Source organism: Phragmites australis, chromosome 1, assembly GCF_958298935.1.
Source record: "Phragmites australis chromosome 1, lpPhrAust1.1, whole genome shotgun sequence".
Lineage (NCBI taxonomy): Eukaryota > Viridiplantae > Streptophyta > Magnoliopsida > Poales > Poaceae > Phragmites > Phragmites australis.
The window spans coordinates 54,169,913-54,186,785 of record NC_084921.1 but is presented as its reverse complement, the minus strand read 5'-3'; the positions used below and the strand labels follow the sequence as shown (position 1 = coordinate 54,186,785).

The following is a 16,873-nucleotide window of genomic DNA, read 5'->3' as shown; positions in this document are numbered from 1 at the left end:
AAAACCCACCATCTCGAGGTGGGCAACTTCAACGGGGCTAGCTGTCCCCTTTTGGAACACTTGGATCCTATGTGTTTGTGCCTGTGCCCTGGAATTAACACTTGGATCTTCTGAAACACTTGGTTTCAGTGAGGCAGCAAACACTGCGTTCCGTGGTATTGGAAATTTAAGATTTTTTTTTTGAAAAACTCAACAGTTATTGTAATTCCATACGGACCCAATTTGGGTCCAGAGGTGAAGGTTCGTCTATCAAACAGCATGCCACCATATTAACCCTTATTAGGCTGACTCCAGCAGAGACGTCTTCCGCAGCAGCCGCATCTACGTACGTCGGTGCTACAGTACGACTTTGCTGCTGCCGAGCGGAAACGGCAGCGCGGCTCGTATTACTATTCACTCACAGAGTATATTTGTGGATTCGAAAAGATAAGGAGAATAATATAAGGTAGAAAATAGGTATAGAAAAATAGAGAATGCTATAATAGTGTTAGAAGATGTTATAATAGTATTATATGAGATAAAATTTTAGAGTAACTATTGGAGATGACCTTACACACTTCAGAACATGAGCACATGACTAAGCAGTGGAGCATTTCAACGATATATATCAAGTTATTGCAGGTATCAACTACATACAATACAATTATATCGCCAGCCTTGCAGGTTGTTCTTTGCCGCAAATGTTGGCTTAGACAACCTGGACTACTGCAGCGATTCGCAGGGCTCCACCCTGGAGAAGATATGCAAGCTCATCAAACAATATAGCAGTGCGCCAACCCCAACCCTTTGGGGCTTTCGGTAGCAGCGTCCCAGCCTGCTTCAGACTTCCAAATATCATGATCTCTCTCTTCGATGGACAGATGAGCTACGGGCGACGCACAGATGGCAAATTAACCATAGAGTATCGCAGCAGAACAATGGATGGATAAAAGGCGGATAATACCTGATACCGTGCCGTAACCTTTTCGCGGGGGTCTATGTACATGTGGACCTGAGGAATACAAGTTTATCAGTTGACCAAATGTCCAGCGACCAAATGAATCAGTAAATCACTCACCTTCTTCAAGGGGTCTAACAACTCAGCCTTGCGTCGGTGAAGAAAAAGTCCTGCATTGCCAATAAGTTATTATTACATGGCACATTATTATATTTGGACTGTCAACAGAGGCAAGAACCAAGCATGTGAGAATATGATAAAAAAGAATACCAAGGGTGCGTCGCCCATGAGGATCCTCATCATTGAATGCCTGAACACTTACCTAGAAATGTTCATACAAATTACACCTAGAAATGTTCATACAAATTACTTAACTGGATTTAGGCCATTGATTTAAGACAAGAAAGCTAACCTTCCACAGAGAGCCTGCATAGAATACTTCAGTGGAATGTTTCACCTGACCATCAGCAAGCCTGTGCACATCTTCAAACTCAACCCTGTGAGCAGTAATAAGCTGGTCAAGGCATGTCAGAATAAGGAATCAATGTGCACATTCAATTATAAGTCAATGTGGCCTATAGGTAATAAATAGCAGAACATTTCTTGGTTTGCTAGTCTTATCAACTTTGTTGCAAAATCTGTCTTTTTTCCTTCTTATTTCTGCCTTGGAAGATTATCAAAAAGGAAACAACCCAACTGGTAATCTAAAAGCAAACTCTCGGGGGGGTGGGGGGGGGGGAACCTTCAAATGACTCGATAGATATTACTTGAAATTCAGGTAAACAACATAAATAAACATGCCATTTTTTTCCTGGGATACTGTCCAATGGGGTGCTGTTTGATGATAGAATAGCAGAAACACAAAAATCGGTAATTCTTACCCAAAGCGGAAAGGAGGAAAATGACTAAGTGGTGTTTTCATGTCTAATGATATAGTTGCGTCCTCTGCAGTTTCCCAATCTGGCCCAAGCTCATGCTCCTTTGACTCCTGCATCTGGACAGATGAACCACCTGGAGTGGAAACAGATGCAACACTACAATATCTCGTCTGGATACCTGTCTCAAATAGACTTTCTGCCTGCTGATGAGCAGCACTGTTTTCTGGAACCAATGCAGTCAGACCATCTACTGAAATATCTCCATTGCGATCAATTCTAGCTTCCGATTCATCATTGGCAAATGGTTGCTGGCCATTTCTTGAACCGAGCCCGTAAGGAACACGGGAGAAGACATAACGCGTAGGAGCCCAAGCTGCACCAGGCACATTTGAGTTTCCTCTCCCAATACCAGCAAGTCCATCAACTGCTCCTCTTACGTTAACACGCACAGACCCAAGCACACCATTCCCATCTCCCTGGGCATCTGCAAGGTAGACAGTACCTATAGTACCAGAAGCATTGCTCCGGTCATGCTCCTGCCTGTAGTGGCTATGCGAGCCTACATATGCTTGTTTGCAAGCGCAAGAATTACTTGTAAGGCAACAGTTTCTGCAAGTATCAGCAATTATGGCTTGAACTCTGTGACACAGAAGCATCTGCAGTAACAAAGCATCAAAGTATTAGACACGGTCTTAAAAGGAAGAGAGTACTACAAGGCAGTGAGTAGACTAAAACCTGTAGCCAAAGACCGTCATTGGCAGCTTTGCAAGGGAACCCAAATTCTTCAAGTTGCTTTCGAACACTTAACAGTGCATCAAATGACATATTACAGTAGAGAAGAGAACCCCTTTCGAATATATTCATAAAGGCATTATATTCATCAGTAGATAGACAAGAGTTCCCCTTAATGCATCTAACCTGCTGCCGACCAACAACCCTGCCACCCCAAAGTGGTGCATTGGGCCTTCCCCACTCAGTAGGAATAAGCCCATTACTGGAAGTTCTCGAGAAATAATTCTTTGTAGTTTGCTCACTAGAAAGCCAAATGTTTTCAGTCAATTGATACGAAGTGCTTTCTCCAGATGGTCCTCCTGTAGAAACATTACTCACCGTCCTCTTGGAAGCTTCACAATTCTAAATTTCAGAACAACAGTACAATCTTAATGTAGTTCTCATGATTCATGTTAAATAATTATTTGGCAAGACAAGGAAAATGCATAGCATATTGAACAAAAGGGAGAAAAATTGAGGATTGTCTTAGTTTTGCAATGGAGTATGACATGCTACCCCGTGGGGTTACCATATCTGAAACATCGATAATGTTATGGCCAATTTCACTCCTAAAATCATCATGCAACTTCAAGTTCTGCAATTCAGACACTGTTAGCTGTTCCTCATCAAGTTTGTTCATCGGAGTCTTCCCTTTCCTCATGGAACGATCAGCATTTGGTGAACTTGTTTCATTCCCACTAACTTGTAACTCCCACATAGTTACCTTTGCAAGTAGAGTGAACAATGCTAGTTCAAACCTTCAAGTAGCAAGATAAGTTGTTGTCACAAATGGGCTTTTAATATCATTCAGCAGACAAATAAACACATAGCATACCGTTTCTCCTCGTTAGGTACCCACAATTCATCGGATGTAAGGAGAGCATGCAAAGTTTGTGAAGAAAGCTTTGGAAGCACCTTTTCAAAAATAAAACAAAAAGCAATATGAGTAACAAGAAGGCCCGGCATGTTCGCAATCAATATTAATACATTGAATACTGAATCCCAACCAAGACCAGCCACATGTGTCAGCACTCTGTGTTGCCGAAAAGAAAAGAAACAAACATATTTATATAATTTAACATAGAATAGCTTTATAATCTTCTTTTTTCTGGAACAACCAACAGTTGAATTTTTCATACAACCCCCATTCACTAGAATATAGTCTCCATGCTAATGATTTAAATACCAGAACAAATACTCAGTCAATTCATAAACTGCACAGCAAGATATTGGTGAAATTTAAGGCATGGATGACAGGATCTATTTATAAATCCTTACTTAAATGACCTCCATCAATATCTAATACAAAAAACGATCTTTTAATTCACATGCAATCATCTCAATAAATGACATTAAATTAACTGTAATGAGCATACTGCAAGCTGGCATCACAAAATTTTATACAAGAACAATAATGTCGAAAAGTTTGCACAGCATTTCAACCAACAAAAGCTCAACATTTAACCAGCGAAGTTTCTATGAATGCTCCTTACCTCTCGTAGTTCCAGTGTGGCACTTTGACAAAGATAACCCCAGCAAGCATTTCTAACACGTTCTCCATGACTACCATAATCTTGACTCTCCGCAAACAACTATTGTCAAATTACAAAAAGTTAAGACCAAAGATGAATGATCAAAGAGAAAAAAGTCAAATAGTCAATATTTCATTATAACAAAAAGTTGATCTCATCAAAGTATAGTTCCAAAGATAAGCTATATCCAAAGATTTTTACAGTGAACTTGCCTGATATTGTAAAAAGTTTGATGTCCAAAGCTCGGAAATAATAAAATCTGTACATATTGTACATAAGTCCTGCAATTGACTATCTGTGAGTCAAAATAAGAACAACGAAATGAGGCAAAAAAAATCAATAAATGATTAAAATGGGTCAAGAAGACCTGAAGATCCAGAAATGATGCAGCTGCAAGCACCCGAAATGCATTGTTATCATTAAGCTTGGGAGGTTTCCCATAAAGATATGCCAATGAAATTGCAATGGCCTCTGAATTAACATTAGCATCATCTATATGCAAGACCACTGCAGGTGCTCCAGCCTCTCTCCAAGGGCCATGTAGCATATTCCTGCCAGTCATTTTTATACAGAAGTTGTTAAGCAATTTTAGTTATTATTCATAATTACACGATCATTCTATGAGATAGTAGGAAAAGCATATAACCTAATCACAAAATGGAAAAGTTCGGATGCAGAAAGAGATTCCCTTCTATGCTGAATGAACAGCTGAAAGCACAGACAAGGAATATAGGTAACTGAAATTATTTGACACTGGGAAGTTCCATCAAACCTCTATATTAGTGTACAGATTTTGGTGCTAAACAAGTAATGTAGCATCCACAGGAACTACAAGAACAGAATGTCAGTGTCCCATTCAAGCATCAAATCGTGGTAAAGAGATCATATCCATCCGGATAACATCCAGTTGAATTCCATTATATAGGAGAGGGAAGAGAAACAACTTGGTCCCTGAATTTTCCCCTGAAAGCGATCAGGGAAATATGTATGCACGAAGCTGATAGGATCACTAGAGAGAGGAAATTATGCTTTCATTTTTCATGTACGGCTGATGCCTATGCCCCCAACCACAAGTTCTGACCTTGAAATCTCAACTGAATCACTAACTAGTAATCCAACTTCCATTAAATCAATTTTAGCTTCAATCACGATTCACGGTTTAAACGGGAATTTGGAAGTCAGTGGGTAAACTTGCTTCAATTGAACATTGAATGATATGAAATTAACAACACATCCCAACCTATCCTAATACAGAGTGCCAATTAAGGTCGTACAAGTTCTCAGGCTGTAATCAACATGATACTTGCTTGCTGTATAAAAAAAAATTCCCTAATCACTTTCATCAGGTCAGATTCATCTAATAAACATTTCAACAGGGCATCAAGCACATGAAAATTTCACAATAAAGGAATCGAGGCGTCCTAACCGCACAACTAAACAGACAAAAAGTGTCAACTTTCCAGTACAAATGCAATTCGAGTCTCTAAACAGTCGCAGACGATCAGATCGCAACAGCAATCCCGATACCCAAGTAACTCAATTCCGCAGGAGCCTCAGGGCTCCGCATTCGAGAGCTCACCTGAAGTATGCGCTGCGGGAGAGGATGAGGCGGTGGAGGCGGTAGGTGGCCCCCATGGCCTCGATGACAACGTCAGAGAAAGCCCCGGAGCCGAACCCCTCGGCCTGGACGTGATCACACAGCGCCGAGAGGTTGTAGTCCACCGGCCGGAGCTCCGCCGCCGCGACTGCCACCTCGTACGGCCGCGGCCCCGGCGGGGCCGCGGGCAGTGGCGACGCCGCCGCCGCGGCCCCCTCCACCGCCGCTGCCGCCGGCGCGGACATCGGGTTGGGAAGGGCTAGGGTTTTAGTGGAGGCGGTCTGACGTGAGATCGGTGCGATGGAGTGATGAGAAGGGGGACGATCGGGAGGTGGAAGAAAGGTGAAGGCAAGGAGTAAAAGCGATCGCTCGGCTTCGGGTGCAGGGATGTGTTACCGACGTTTACAAATTCGTTTTGAAGTCGAAAACTGGGATCCATGAATTTCTAAAATTCATGAATATCAGAAAAAACGTTCAAAATTTGATGAGAATTTAGTCAAATTCATTCGGTCAAATGTGTAAAATTCGATAAAAAATCAACTGAATTGATCGTTTGATAATGGCTCAAATTCAACCGAAAATCGATCGAATTAAAAAAACCGATTGTATTTACTAATTTTTCATATTAAATGTATTTCAAACGAATTCTTTGAAAACCAAATTACTGAGCATATTTGCTGAATTGCAGTGAATTCAAAAAAAAATGATTCAACCTTGTATAATAAATAACTAATTCATCTGAGCTCCAAATCAAACGAAATAAATTTTATTAGTTTCTTTGTAACATGATCTACATGATAAAAATATTTATACTCATAAAAAATCTGAATATTTTCTGTGAGAAAATGCATTTATAAACCTAGTTAAATGAATAGTTAATTATTTGCTAATCCAAAAATCATGAAACCATTTTTTTTAGTCTTTTTACATGATTCTATGTCTTTTAAAACACATTAATTCATTTTTTTTAGCATGCATGATTGTGTAAATATGCTGCAACTAGATTAATTCATACCTCACACATCACACCTCCAAAATTAGTGAAATCACTTTTATTAGTTTACTTACTATGCTTTATATAGAGAAAAAAATGTTAGACATGAAAAGGTTAATTACAGTGTTATTTCTTAATATGTTCATTTTTTATGCTTGTGAACTTTATAAAAATTATAGAGAAATTAATAAAACTCTAAATGAAGTGAAACCAATTTTAAATATTCTCTTAAGATATGCTCTACACACAAAAAAATTGTATTTACATGTTAAGCTTTTTTCCTTAACGTGGTAGGCCAAATCATCCTATTCATACGGAGGGTTTTTGTGATTTTTTTGAAAACTTTTTTAATTCAAATTCTTAAACTGGTCAAATTCATAATACGGTACGGACCGAATTGGTCGAATATTACAAATACCGAACAGTTTTTAACAAAATTTCAAACCCAATGTGTTACTGCCACGACTCGTGAGATTTTTAATTTTTTTTCATTCAAGTAGACTCGTGAGATTTTATTGTTGTGATCATCAGCTTTGTTAAAAGAAAAACTTGAAATTGTAGTGCAAGGCGTCTGTAATGATTTTGTAAATCTCTAAATTTTGTATCTTCAGTCTTCAATAGATACTGTGTGAATATATGCATATGATGAGATGAGTGCATGGGTTGTACTAAGTTTTTTTAATAAAAAATTCAAGTCACCTTCTGGAGACATAAAAAAGTTCGAACCATCCAAATTTCCCTTCCAACCTATACACAATCTATCCACTCTTAGATTATAATGTTCCACCTTCGTCTGTATTCTGTCTTTGTCTCAAGTGATTAACTGACACCAAATATATATATATATATAGTTACCACCGTTACCTCTCCCTCTTTCTAAGATTCGAGCTCGCGGGTGAACCCTAGCTTGGTGCCGCTAGCCGAAATGGCAAATGGTGATGGGACTAGATCATGATTATAATGTGATAACCAAATATAAGAAAACCAACCGATTCTTTTGCAAGGAAAAAGAAAATAAAAAACTATTAGCAAGAAATTAATAAAATGAATGAATTAACATAAAATGTTTGAAAATACCGTTTCAACGCACTCAACATTCGCGGATTTGGCTAATATTTTTGGCACATTATTTCTCTCTCCCTCTCTTAGCTTTTTATATATATGTACGCAGTTGTACCCCCCATTATCATGTAAAAAAGTACAAAGGGAACGCGTAAACTGAAAAGACACGCCTTTCAGTTCTGCAAACGAACCAGCATATCCAGCTGGTGATCTCGATACTTCAGAGATCAAACTGCCGCTACTTTATCTGTGCGAGTTCAAAGATTTGAACAGAAACGCGTAAAACGAAACCGTCATTCTTACGATTGACCATTATGAAAACCTGAACAAACAAGGCTAAGATTCCTAGGTTTAAAATAAAGGCTGAACCTGGCTTACAGTGTCCGCGATCAGGGGCGCACAACTTGGCCTATGAACATGATGCAGCCCGCCGCCGCCGATCTCATCGTAGAGATCGGCGCAGCAGAGAACGACGAGGTCGCCGATGACGAAAGAAACGGCGGTGCCGCTCGTCGGACCTTCAGCTTCAGCCAGGCTTACAAGATGAGGCACCGAGAACCAATGGTACGTATAGTACGTCGCCACCGACGTCTCTCTACTCATGCACGCTGTGACGACGACCATATCCTGACGTGATTTGATCGTTCTTCGCTGCATGGCACGGCGCGGCGCTCAGGTGTTCACGAAGTGGCAGACGATGCTGCTGGCCTACCAATCCCTGGGCATCGTCTACGGCGACCTCGGGACGTCGCCGCTGTACGTGTTCTCCTCCCTGGTCCTGCCGGACGCCGGCGAGACGGACTTCCTGGGCGTCCTCAGCCTCATCCTCTGGACGCTCACCATAGTTAGCCTCGTCAAGTACGTCTTCATCGTCCTGCGCGCCGATGACCACGGAGAAGGCGGCACGTTCGCGCTGTACTCGCTGCTGCGCCAGCACGTGAACTTCAAGGCGAACATGCCGGTGCCGGTGACGCCGCTGGCGTCCGACGTCAACCTCAAGTTCCACGGCGAGAAAAGAGGATCGCCATCTAAGCTGCACCAGTGGTTGGAGAGCAGCTCGATGTTGCAATCTGCCGTCACCTACTTCGTGCTGTTTGGAACTTGCATGACGATGGGTGATGGCGCGCTCACTCCATCCATCTCAGGTACTCGTCTTACTAGTAATAATCGTCTAGTTTCTATTCCTACGAAGTGCATGCAGGTCAATTCTCATTCAGAGTTCCCGAATGTTTCATCCTCGATCTGTGTTTCCCTGAATGATTCAGTTCTTTCGGCCGTCCAAGGAATCCAATCAAGATCGTCGAGCATTAAACAAGGTAACAACTAATTAACCACAAGAGATTATATTGACTGGTAATTTACTGTTCTGTACGCAATTGCCTATAAATAAATAGTAAGAGGTTAATTGGCGAACTGACTTTCCCTATTGCAGGTCACGTCGTCATCTTGAGCGTGGTGATTCTGCTCCTCCTTTTCCTGGTACAGCGATTTGGCACGAGCAAAGTGAGCAGCTCCTTCTCCCCCATCATGCTCGTGTGGTTCGGATCTATCGCAGTGATCGGAGTGTACAATATCGCCAAGCACTATCCACCTGTTCTGAAAGCCGTGTCGCCCCATTACATCTACTACTACTTCGCGAGGAACAAGAGGGTCGGCTGGGAGCAACTTGGAGCCGTCATTCTGTGCATCACAGGTCAGAAATCTAAGCGAGCATACGTATTCGTTACAATCCTTCCAGTTTTTCATGTTCCTGTTCGTTGGTTTGATACTAAAATCTCAGTACATATGACTGCATACTCTTGTGAATGTGATCATCATTAACCAGGTGCTGAAGCCATGTTTGCTGACTTGGGCCACTTCAACAAGTCATCAATACAGGTAAATAATGGGCGTGTAAATTTAACATCTACGGAGGAATTAAGATCGAAAAACAACATTCGTTAATTATGTGTTCCCCTTTCTCACGCAGGTGGCGTTTTCGACACTAGTTTACCCATCCTTGATCCTCGCCTACTCCGGGCAAGCAGCGTACCTGATCAAGAACCCCTCCCAGCTAAGCACAACGTTCTACAGCAGCATCCCGGAGCCCCTCTTCTGGCCGATGTTCGTGGTTGCCACCCTGTCCGCCATTGTCGCGAGCCAGTCGCTGATATCCGCCAGCTTCTCCATCATCCGCCAGTCCGTCGCTCTTGGCTGCTTCCCCAGAGTCACCATTAGGCACACCTCGGAGGAGTACGAGGGGCAGGTGTACTCCCCGGAGATCAACTACTTCTTGATGGTCGTGTGTATCCTCATCACCGTCGGGTTCGGGGGCGGACCGGAGATTGGCCGTGCCTTTGGTAAGCAATATAATTCACCTAGCTAGCTTGACATGCATCTCAATTTGAAACGATTTGCATGTTTTGATCAAAACACTTACGATTCCTCAAAAAAAAAAAAAATGTTTTGGCAAGACATGCCAATATGCCATGTGTGTTTGTGTGTGTTTTGATCAGAAAGAACTTGCTTTTGTTTTGCAGGTGTTGCAGTGATCTTTGTCATGCTTATCACGACTCATCTGATGACAATAGTCATGCTCGTCATCTGGAAAGTGCACATTGCACTGGCCACTTGGTTCTTCTCCGCCTACGTCGCCTTTGAAGGCGTGTACACGAGCGCGCTAATGAACAAGGTCGCGGAAGGCGGCTGGGTGCCGTTCGCGGTCGCCGCGTTCCTGCTGGTGCCCACGCTGGCCTGGACGTACGGGCGCAAGCTGAAGGCCGAGTACGAGGCGCGCCACGCCGTCGGCGCCGCGGAGCTCAGCGCGCTGGTGGCCCGGAGCGCCCGCGTCCCCGGCGTCTGCGTCTTCTGCACGGACCTGGTGAACGGCTTCCCGCCCATCGTGCGCCGCTACGCCGAGCACGCGCGCTGCCTCCGCGAGCTGACGCTGTTCGTCACCGTGCGGGATGTCCCCGTGCGGTCGGTGCTCCCCGAGGAGCGGTTCCTCGTCGCCAGGGAGGAGCCCGCGGGGGTGTACCGGTGCGTCGTGCGGTACGGGTACATGGACAAGCACGACCTGGTCGGCGACGGGTTCGTCGGGTCCGCCATTGCCGCGCTCAAGGAGATCGCCGAGAGCGCCGAGGAGGCCGAGATGATGGTTTCGGCTCTCGAGGATGGTTACATGTTCGTGTTCGGTAGGACGATCCTGCACATGGGCAGCGAGCACAACTGGTTCAAGCGGCTCGTGACCAATGACATCTACAGGTTCCTGCAGAAGAACTTCAGGTCCAGCGTCTCGACGCTCAACATCGATCAGGCCAAGACCTTGCACGTTGGGATGCTCTATGAGATTTGAGTGACATTAATAAAAGAGCTCTTTTACGGTGGTCCATACTACCTAGAGGTAAGAGGTAGTATAAATCTAATCCGACGATATATATAATTGGATATTTTGGTAATTATGGCAATTTTGTTAAAATTAACTACCATGCTTTTGCTAATAGAAAAATTGACACCGCAAACATCGGATCGCTAACCCTAGCCGATGGGTAGCAAATGAACTCTCATGCCGAAGACAGATTAAAATGTTAAAATAACAATGAAATATTACTCTATTTAGAGACACATAACTGCAGTTAATTAGTTTTATGCAACGTATTTTTCTTCCTAAAATAACCCTAATACTACTATACTACTCACATATACTACCTATACTACTAGTAGAAAATGAGTAGTATTCTGACTAATCTGGATCGTTGGACTCTAAAAATAGATGGCTCATATTAATTTTGGACCACCGTAAAATTTCTCTAAAAAAAAACAGCTCTTGTTCGTAGCACGTGTACTATTCGGTATATTTTTCCCCAAACAGTTTTGGCAGCGAGTGGTGGATCCTGATCTTCTATCAGGAATTTATAGAAAAAAGTTTTGGTTAACTCATGGATTTATTTTTCTTAATCCCGATATTACCTCTGCTCAGTACTTCTGAATACACATAATACGCCCTCACCGACACCGATACGAGCTAAAAGTTCTGAATATTTTCCGCTTTTCCGGTTTTTCCTCCTAGAAAAGTTCAGTAACGTGTACTTTATGAACGACCCAGATTAATTCATTGGTCTCTCATTCTTTCAACAACTATTTGTGTGGCTGGAGTTTGACTCTCGATCTGAATCCAAGAGGAAACACGAAGCGCGTGGAACAAGATGAAAATAAAATGCACACGAAACATTGAACGTAGTACGGAAAAACACAATGAAAGTAGTGCTATCAGATCTTCGTGGGGATTGGGGGAACACAGGGGAATTTTAGCATTCTCCCTTAGCAAACGTACATTGAAAGCACCGCCATTCATGAACATAAACATAAGATCTATTTAGCAGAGTTTCAGTTTAAAATTTTTTAAAGCTAAATATTTTTAGTTTAAGATCTGACATGAAGTTGAGAGAGCTCTATCAAACATGGAAAGAAAGAAAGTAAACTTTTTCTCTCAAAAAAATATCCTTCAGTTGGGAAAAAAGTAGTTTCTAATTTTTTTTTGTTAACATAAACTAAACCTTAAAAGAGTTTTCTCTTTGTTCACTGAGTAAACACTGCAATCAGCGGTAAAAATGTTCAGAAATCAGAAGACGACCGCATCAGATAGTCAAATGCAGTGACTGAGGCCACACACGACCACAAGCCCAACGACAAGCAAGCAATCCGAATGGTAAATTTACCACTCTACCAAATAACAGAGTAGAAAAAAAATCAAATATCCCATAACCTCGTCATCTGCATAGCTGATTCTGTACTCCGATTTGTGTGACACCATCGATCATATACACCTTCCCATTGACACAAACGGTCACTATAGCTCTACGATTGTGCTGCCCTTCCTTCTTCGGAATTCGATGAGCCTTATTAACACTGAACCATGGCTTGGCAGTCTCCTCTTCCAAACCAGCAACGCCATTGCAAAAAGAATAGTCTTTCCATGTCTTAAACACCACAAAATTCTGCATCGAAGATCACAAAACCCAAATGTTATCGACGAAATTTCATCAGAGAATGGAGATACGATAACATCTCATGCATACGCAGAAATAAGAATAGTCACCTTCTTGAGCAGCTTGATCAGTGTCTTGCCGCCACTGTCCATCAGAGGTGTCCAACTGGACCGCATGGCACGGCACAGCCTAAGCCCAACTAGGCACGACCCATTTAGATATGTTAGCCAAACAGGTCGTATCGTGCCAGTTTGTGTGCCGAACTTTAGACTCAGATACAGTCTACTTATGGTTGGGACGTGTCATGCCGGCCCACGGCACGATAGGCCTGATGAATTTTTTCGGGCTGTTAGCCTGTTACTACATCAAAAAAAAAAAGAAGTGTCATTGAGAATCAAACCAACAATCTTGTGTTTAGAGTAAATTGCACTATTACCACACCATAATTCATATATGATATTGTCTCTAAACAAATTATATATATTCTTAACAAATAAAAAACTTAAACAAATCATATCGTACTAGCCCGACATGCTACGCATCCAACCTAGACACAACCTGTGTAGCCGTGCCATGCTTATACTGAGTCAAAAATATAGTGTCTCGTAACGGCCCATTTAGTCCGGGCCAGTTGGACACCTTTACTATCCATGACATACACCTCCCGGCTGCAGCTGCAGCGTAGTTGTCAACACGGTAGGCCACGCGTCCATCGTGGCCGTAGATCGTGCATCCGTGGCCGTTGAAGACCAGCGGCTGGATCCTAGCAATGGCCATTTTTCTTTTCCTGATGAGATGGGCATCACGGCAATGGTCGATGTGCTGCATTCACACATGCAGGCATGGCCGGCCTCACCATGCTCATAATTCAGATGTGCATGTCCTACATGCATGCTATAATACTCGGATTAAGATATGCCATTGCTAATTTCTAAGAATTAGGTGGGTTCTGTTCTGCATGCAATGTTCACAAGGGTTAATTCGAGCAAAATTTGTTTAAGTAGTCAGAAGGGACCAGATACCGTACTAGCTAGCTCTTTTGTTTGTCTTTTTGAAAGTGATGCTGCGTGGCTGCATGTACGTTGTACACTTTGTACGCGGTGGTATCACCTGTCTTACCTAGTATTTTTTGCTCATTCCTCTCAACATGTTTTTGTTGAGGTGAACTGTTCAATCGTGAGCGGTGTCACAAAGCTGATATATTATTTTCTTTTTTGTTTACCTTTGTAGTAGGAGAACATCTACAGTTCAGAGGAACAAACCGAACCTGCAGTTGCTCTGCAGCCTCTGCTCTATGCCTTGTTGTTCAGCTGCTTGACATTTTGTCCATCTTATTTTTTCAATCCTGCATACGCGTGATTTCATTATATGTGTATGATTTTACACTTCGTTTCTGAGGATATAACTTTACAGTTTAGTATAGCAGAACTGTTGAGCAACAAGACGGTGTGCAGCTTTGCATATTTTGCTTTGAAAATATGTCGGTCATAGATTTTCCTTTACTTTCACATCTCAATTTTCTGCCTGCTTATCTGAAAAGAGGGCACTGAGATCTAAATTTGAAAAGAGGCCACAATTTTACTTAAAAGTAGTCCATACACATTTTCATTTGACCAGTTGACTCATTGGCAAGCACCTACTGAAAGTCTGAAACGCACATAAACTGATTCTTTACTACGGATTTCACTGCTGTAAAAATTATACTTTGCTTTTAAAGATAACAACATGTTAGGGCTGGAGGATTGGCAAAAGCAATTATATAAGGACTTGCTTTGTTCTACACAAATTCATTTGATCAATTTTGACTAAACGGCAACCACGTACTGATATGATATGCACACCAAGTAATTCTTTTCTTTGGGATCTCAATGCTATCTAAGTTATCCTCTGTATTTAAAGGTAAAAAAATAGGTTTGCACTGGAGGATTGCCAAAAGAAATTATACAAGGAAACTATTTTTACGGGGTGTGCGACGTCGGGGCTTGGAACCCCTGCGGGCTCGGCCACTTCCTCGTGGCTTTGCCAATCGGGCTCCACGCCCGTTCGCATTCTACACAAATTCTTATACACCACCTAGAAAATTTCGTGCATTAATCCAAAGAAAGACTGTTTTTGACAGGAGAAACAAGCTCTACTTCTATTGAAAGCAATTCAAACAAAGGTTGAGGTACGGAGGAGCTGAAGACTTCGATCATAAACGTGCAAAGCACATCTGTACGGAGGACGGCACATATTGCAATTTGTTCCCACCCAAAGGTTGAGGTATCTTTTTTTGAAAAGAGAAGCAAACGTTGATGTGTCATTTTCTTTTCTTTTGATTAGCTAGAAGTTTGGAGATTCGATCAACATTTTTTTCGCTAATTATTATTCAATCTCAGTTCTCAATTGGGGAATGAAATATGCTAATTTTCAAAATCCCAAAGATTCTTTCTGTCTTGTGTCGTATATAGATTATAATGCACTCGTGCTTTCCGTGCCTTGGAGATAATAATTCGGATGTGCAATCTTCAGAAGTCTTCCATGCCATCACATCGACCGGGTGCAACTATATCTGCAAATAGTTTACGCTCATTATTAGATCAGTTGTTAATCTGCACGAGCTTCCCAAATTTCTGGCAGTCCTTCGACTAATTGTTAGATCTGATATCTCTTGTGATGATCTTGTCGAGCTGGAAGCTAATTCGATATTCAACATACATATCCATTTTATGCCATCACAAAAAGTCAGAAACTGCCGTTTCACAAAAATCAAGCTGACATCAGGGAAACAGTATCATTTATTTATATTGTTATGGCACACTGCCATGTGTGGATAAGCAGTGATATGTAAACAAAGCAAGCTGTGGGTGGCCCTGCAGCTGACATCAGAGAAAGGAGGAGCGACAACAATACAAATCGGCCGCCACATCACTCCATGCGTGGAAGACGCGTACGAAGTGAAATTAAACCTACAAGTTAGGTTTTAGTACTTATCTTCCCTGCATTAATCCATTGTTCATGCTTGCTTTCTATGTAGATCGATGTCGAAATCTGATCGCACATGTTTCCCGTTGCTTTGAGGTTAGTTCGGAATCCTGAACTGCATTGGATGAAATGAAGCGAGGCTATGTTTTACGTCCATGCAGTGCCAAAGAACATGGAGATCGAGTCTCACCTTCTCTGCTTCGTTCTCAGCATCTTACAGATACACTACTGCTCCTATACACGACTGTTATTAAGCTCGATAGTTAGTTGATATTTATATGTACACTTGTATATATATATATATATATATATATATATATAAGAATCTCAACTGAACTTCTGTTCTGACTTCTGAGAACGAAGGATGTATATACGCATACCTGCATGCCGCCCTGTAGAACGCATGCGCACACTAGCACGCATCCACAAATGCAATCGTCCCTCTGTGCATTCATTCACACAGCATGAACCACTGGCGGCTAGAGAGCTAGCAATGTCTGAGATGAACTCTAGAACATTAGGTATGCATGATATGAACTCTTGCATACTAACCGTACCTGCCTATAATAGTATATCCCTGAAATTTTTTGTTGCCCTTCTATAGCATGCTTAAATTAGTCGTTCAAACTCCAGAGCCACACACTTGGTAGTAAACGTGGTGCCAATTGCTGATTGGAATGAGATCGTCGGACTAAGTTAGATGACTTTAACGAGCTACAAACAGTTGATTTAAGATGAACGGGTCATATTTGATGGTACAGTGTTGTGAACAGTAAAAAAGTCATCACAGTAGCTGATGGATTGCTATAGTGCCGCTGATACAGTGTTCGCCATCAGAGGTACTGTTCATCCTCTCACGAAACATTGTTTCTCTCTAACTTCACCGGGGTGAAGTCAGAGGAACCGGGTCCATTGCTAACTCGTCCAAAGCAAGATCGTGAGCATAAACAACTTTAGTGCAGCACTATTATACAATATCGCATGACGCGCATAAGAGCATCCCAAGGGATTCCTTTCGCGGATGAGAATCCTTTTACGAAGGGATTTTCGTTCATTTCATCACTCCAATGATTTTCTTTTACGGTTCTCATCATGAAGAGACTCCCAAGGCCATTCCCTCCAGAATAAGATTATCTCTCCTTTCATTTTACGAATCCCTTCGAAAGAAAGC

General features: G+C 42.1%; 2 protein-coding genes across 2 annotated transcripts; one reads left to right on the top strand and one right to left on the bottom strand.

Annotated features, from left to right (window-relative positions):
• Positions 1–487: 487 nt before the first annotated feature.
• LOC133928168 (uncharacterized) lies at positions 488–6,125 on the bottom strand. The gene is made up of 13 exons (XM_062374418.1): positions 5,698–6,125; positions 4,486–4,669; positions 4,331–4,399; positions 4,080–4,178; positions 3,422–3,501; positions 3,116–3,344; positions 2,551–2,949; positions 1,819–2,471; positions 1,350–1,434; positions 1,208–1,259; positions 1,058–1,107; positions 944–991; positions 488–865 (listed from the first exon to the last, which is right to left on the bottom strand). Exons 1-13 carry the CDS (start codon positions 5,958–5,960, stop codon positions 689–691), a joined length of 2,388 nt encoding a protein of 795 aa, XP_062230402.1. The 5' UTR covers positions 5,961–6,125; the 3' UTR covers positions 488–688.
• A 2,062-nt stretch (positions 6,126–8,187) lies between these two features.
• On the top strand, positions 8,188–11,127 carry LOC133928159 (potassium transporter 6-like). The gene is made up of 7 exons (XM_062374411.1): positions 8,188–8,335; positions 8,448–8,916; positions 9,037–9,087; positions 9,204–9,464; positions 9,597–9,649; positions 9,741–10,110; positions 10,291–11,127. Exons 1-7 carry the CDS (start codon positions 8,189–8,191, stop codon positions 11,103–11,105), a joined length of 2,166 nt encoding a protein of 721 aa, XP_062230395.1. The 5' UTR covers position 8,188; the 3' UTR covers positions 11,106–11,127.
• Positions 11,128–16,873: the final 5,746 nt, after the last annotated feature.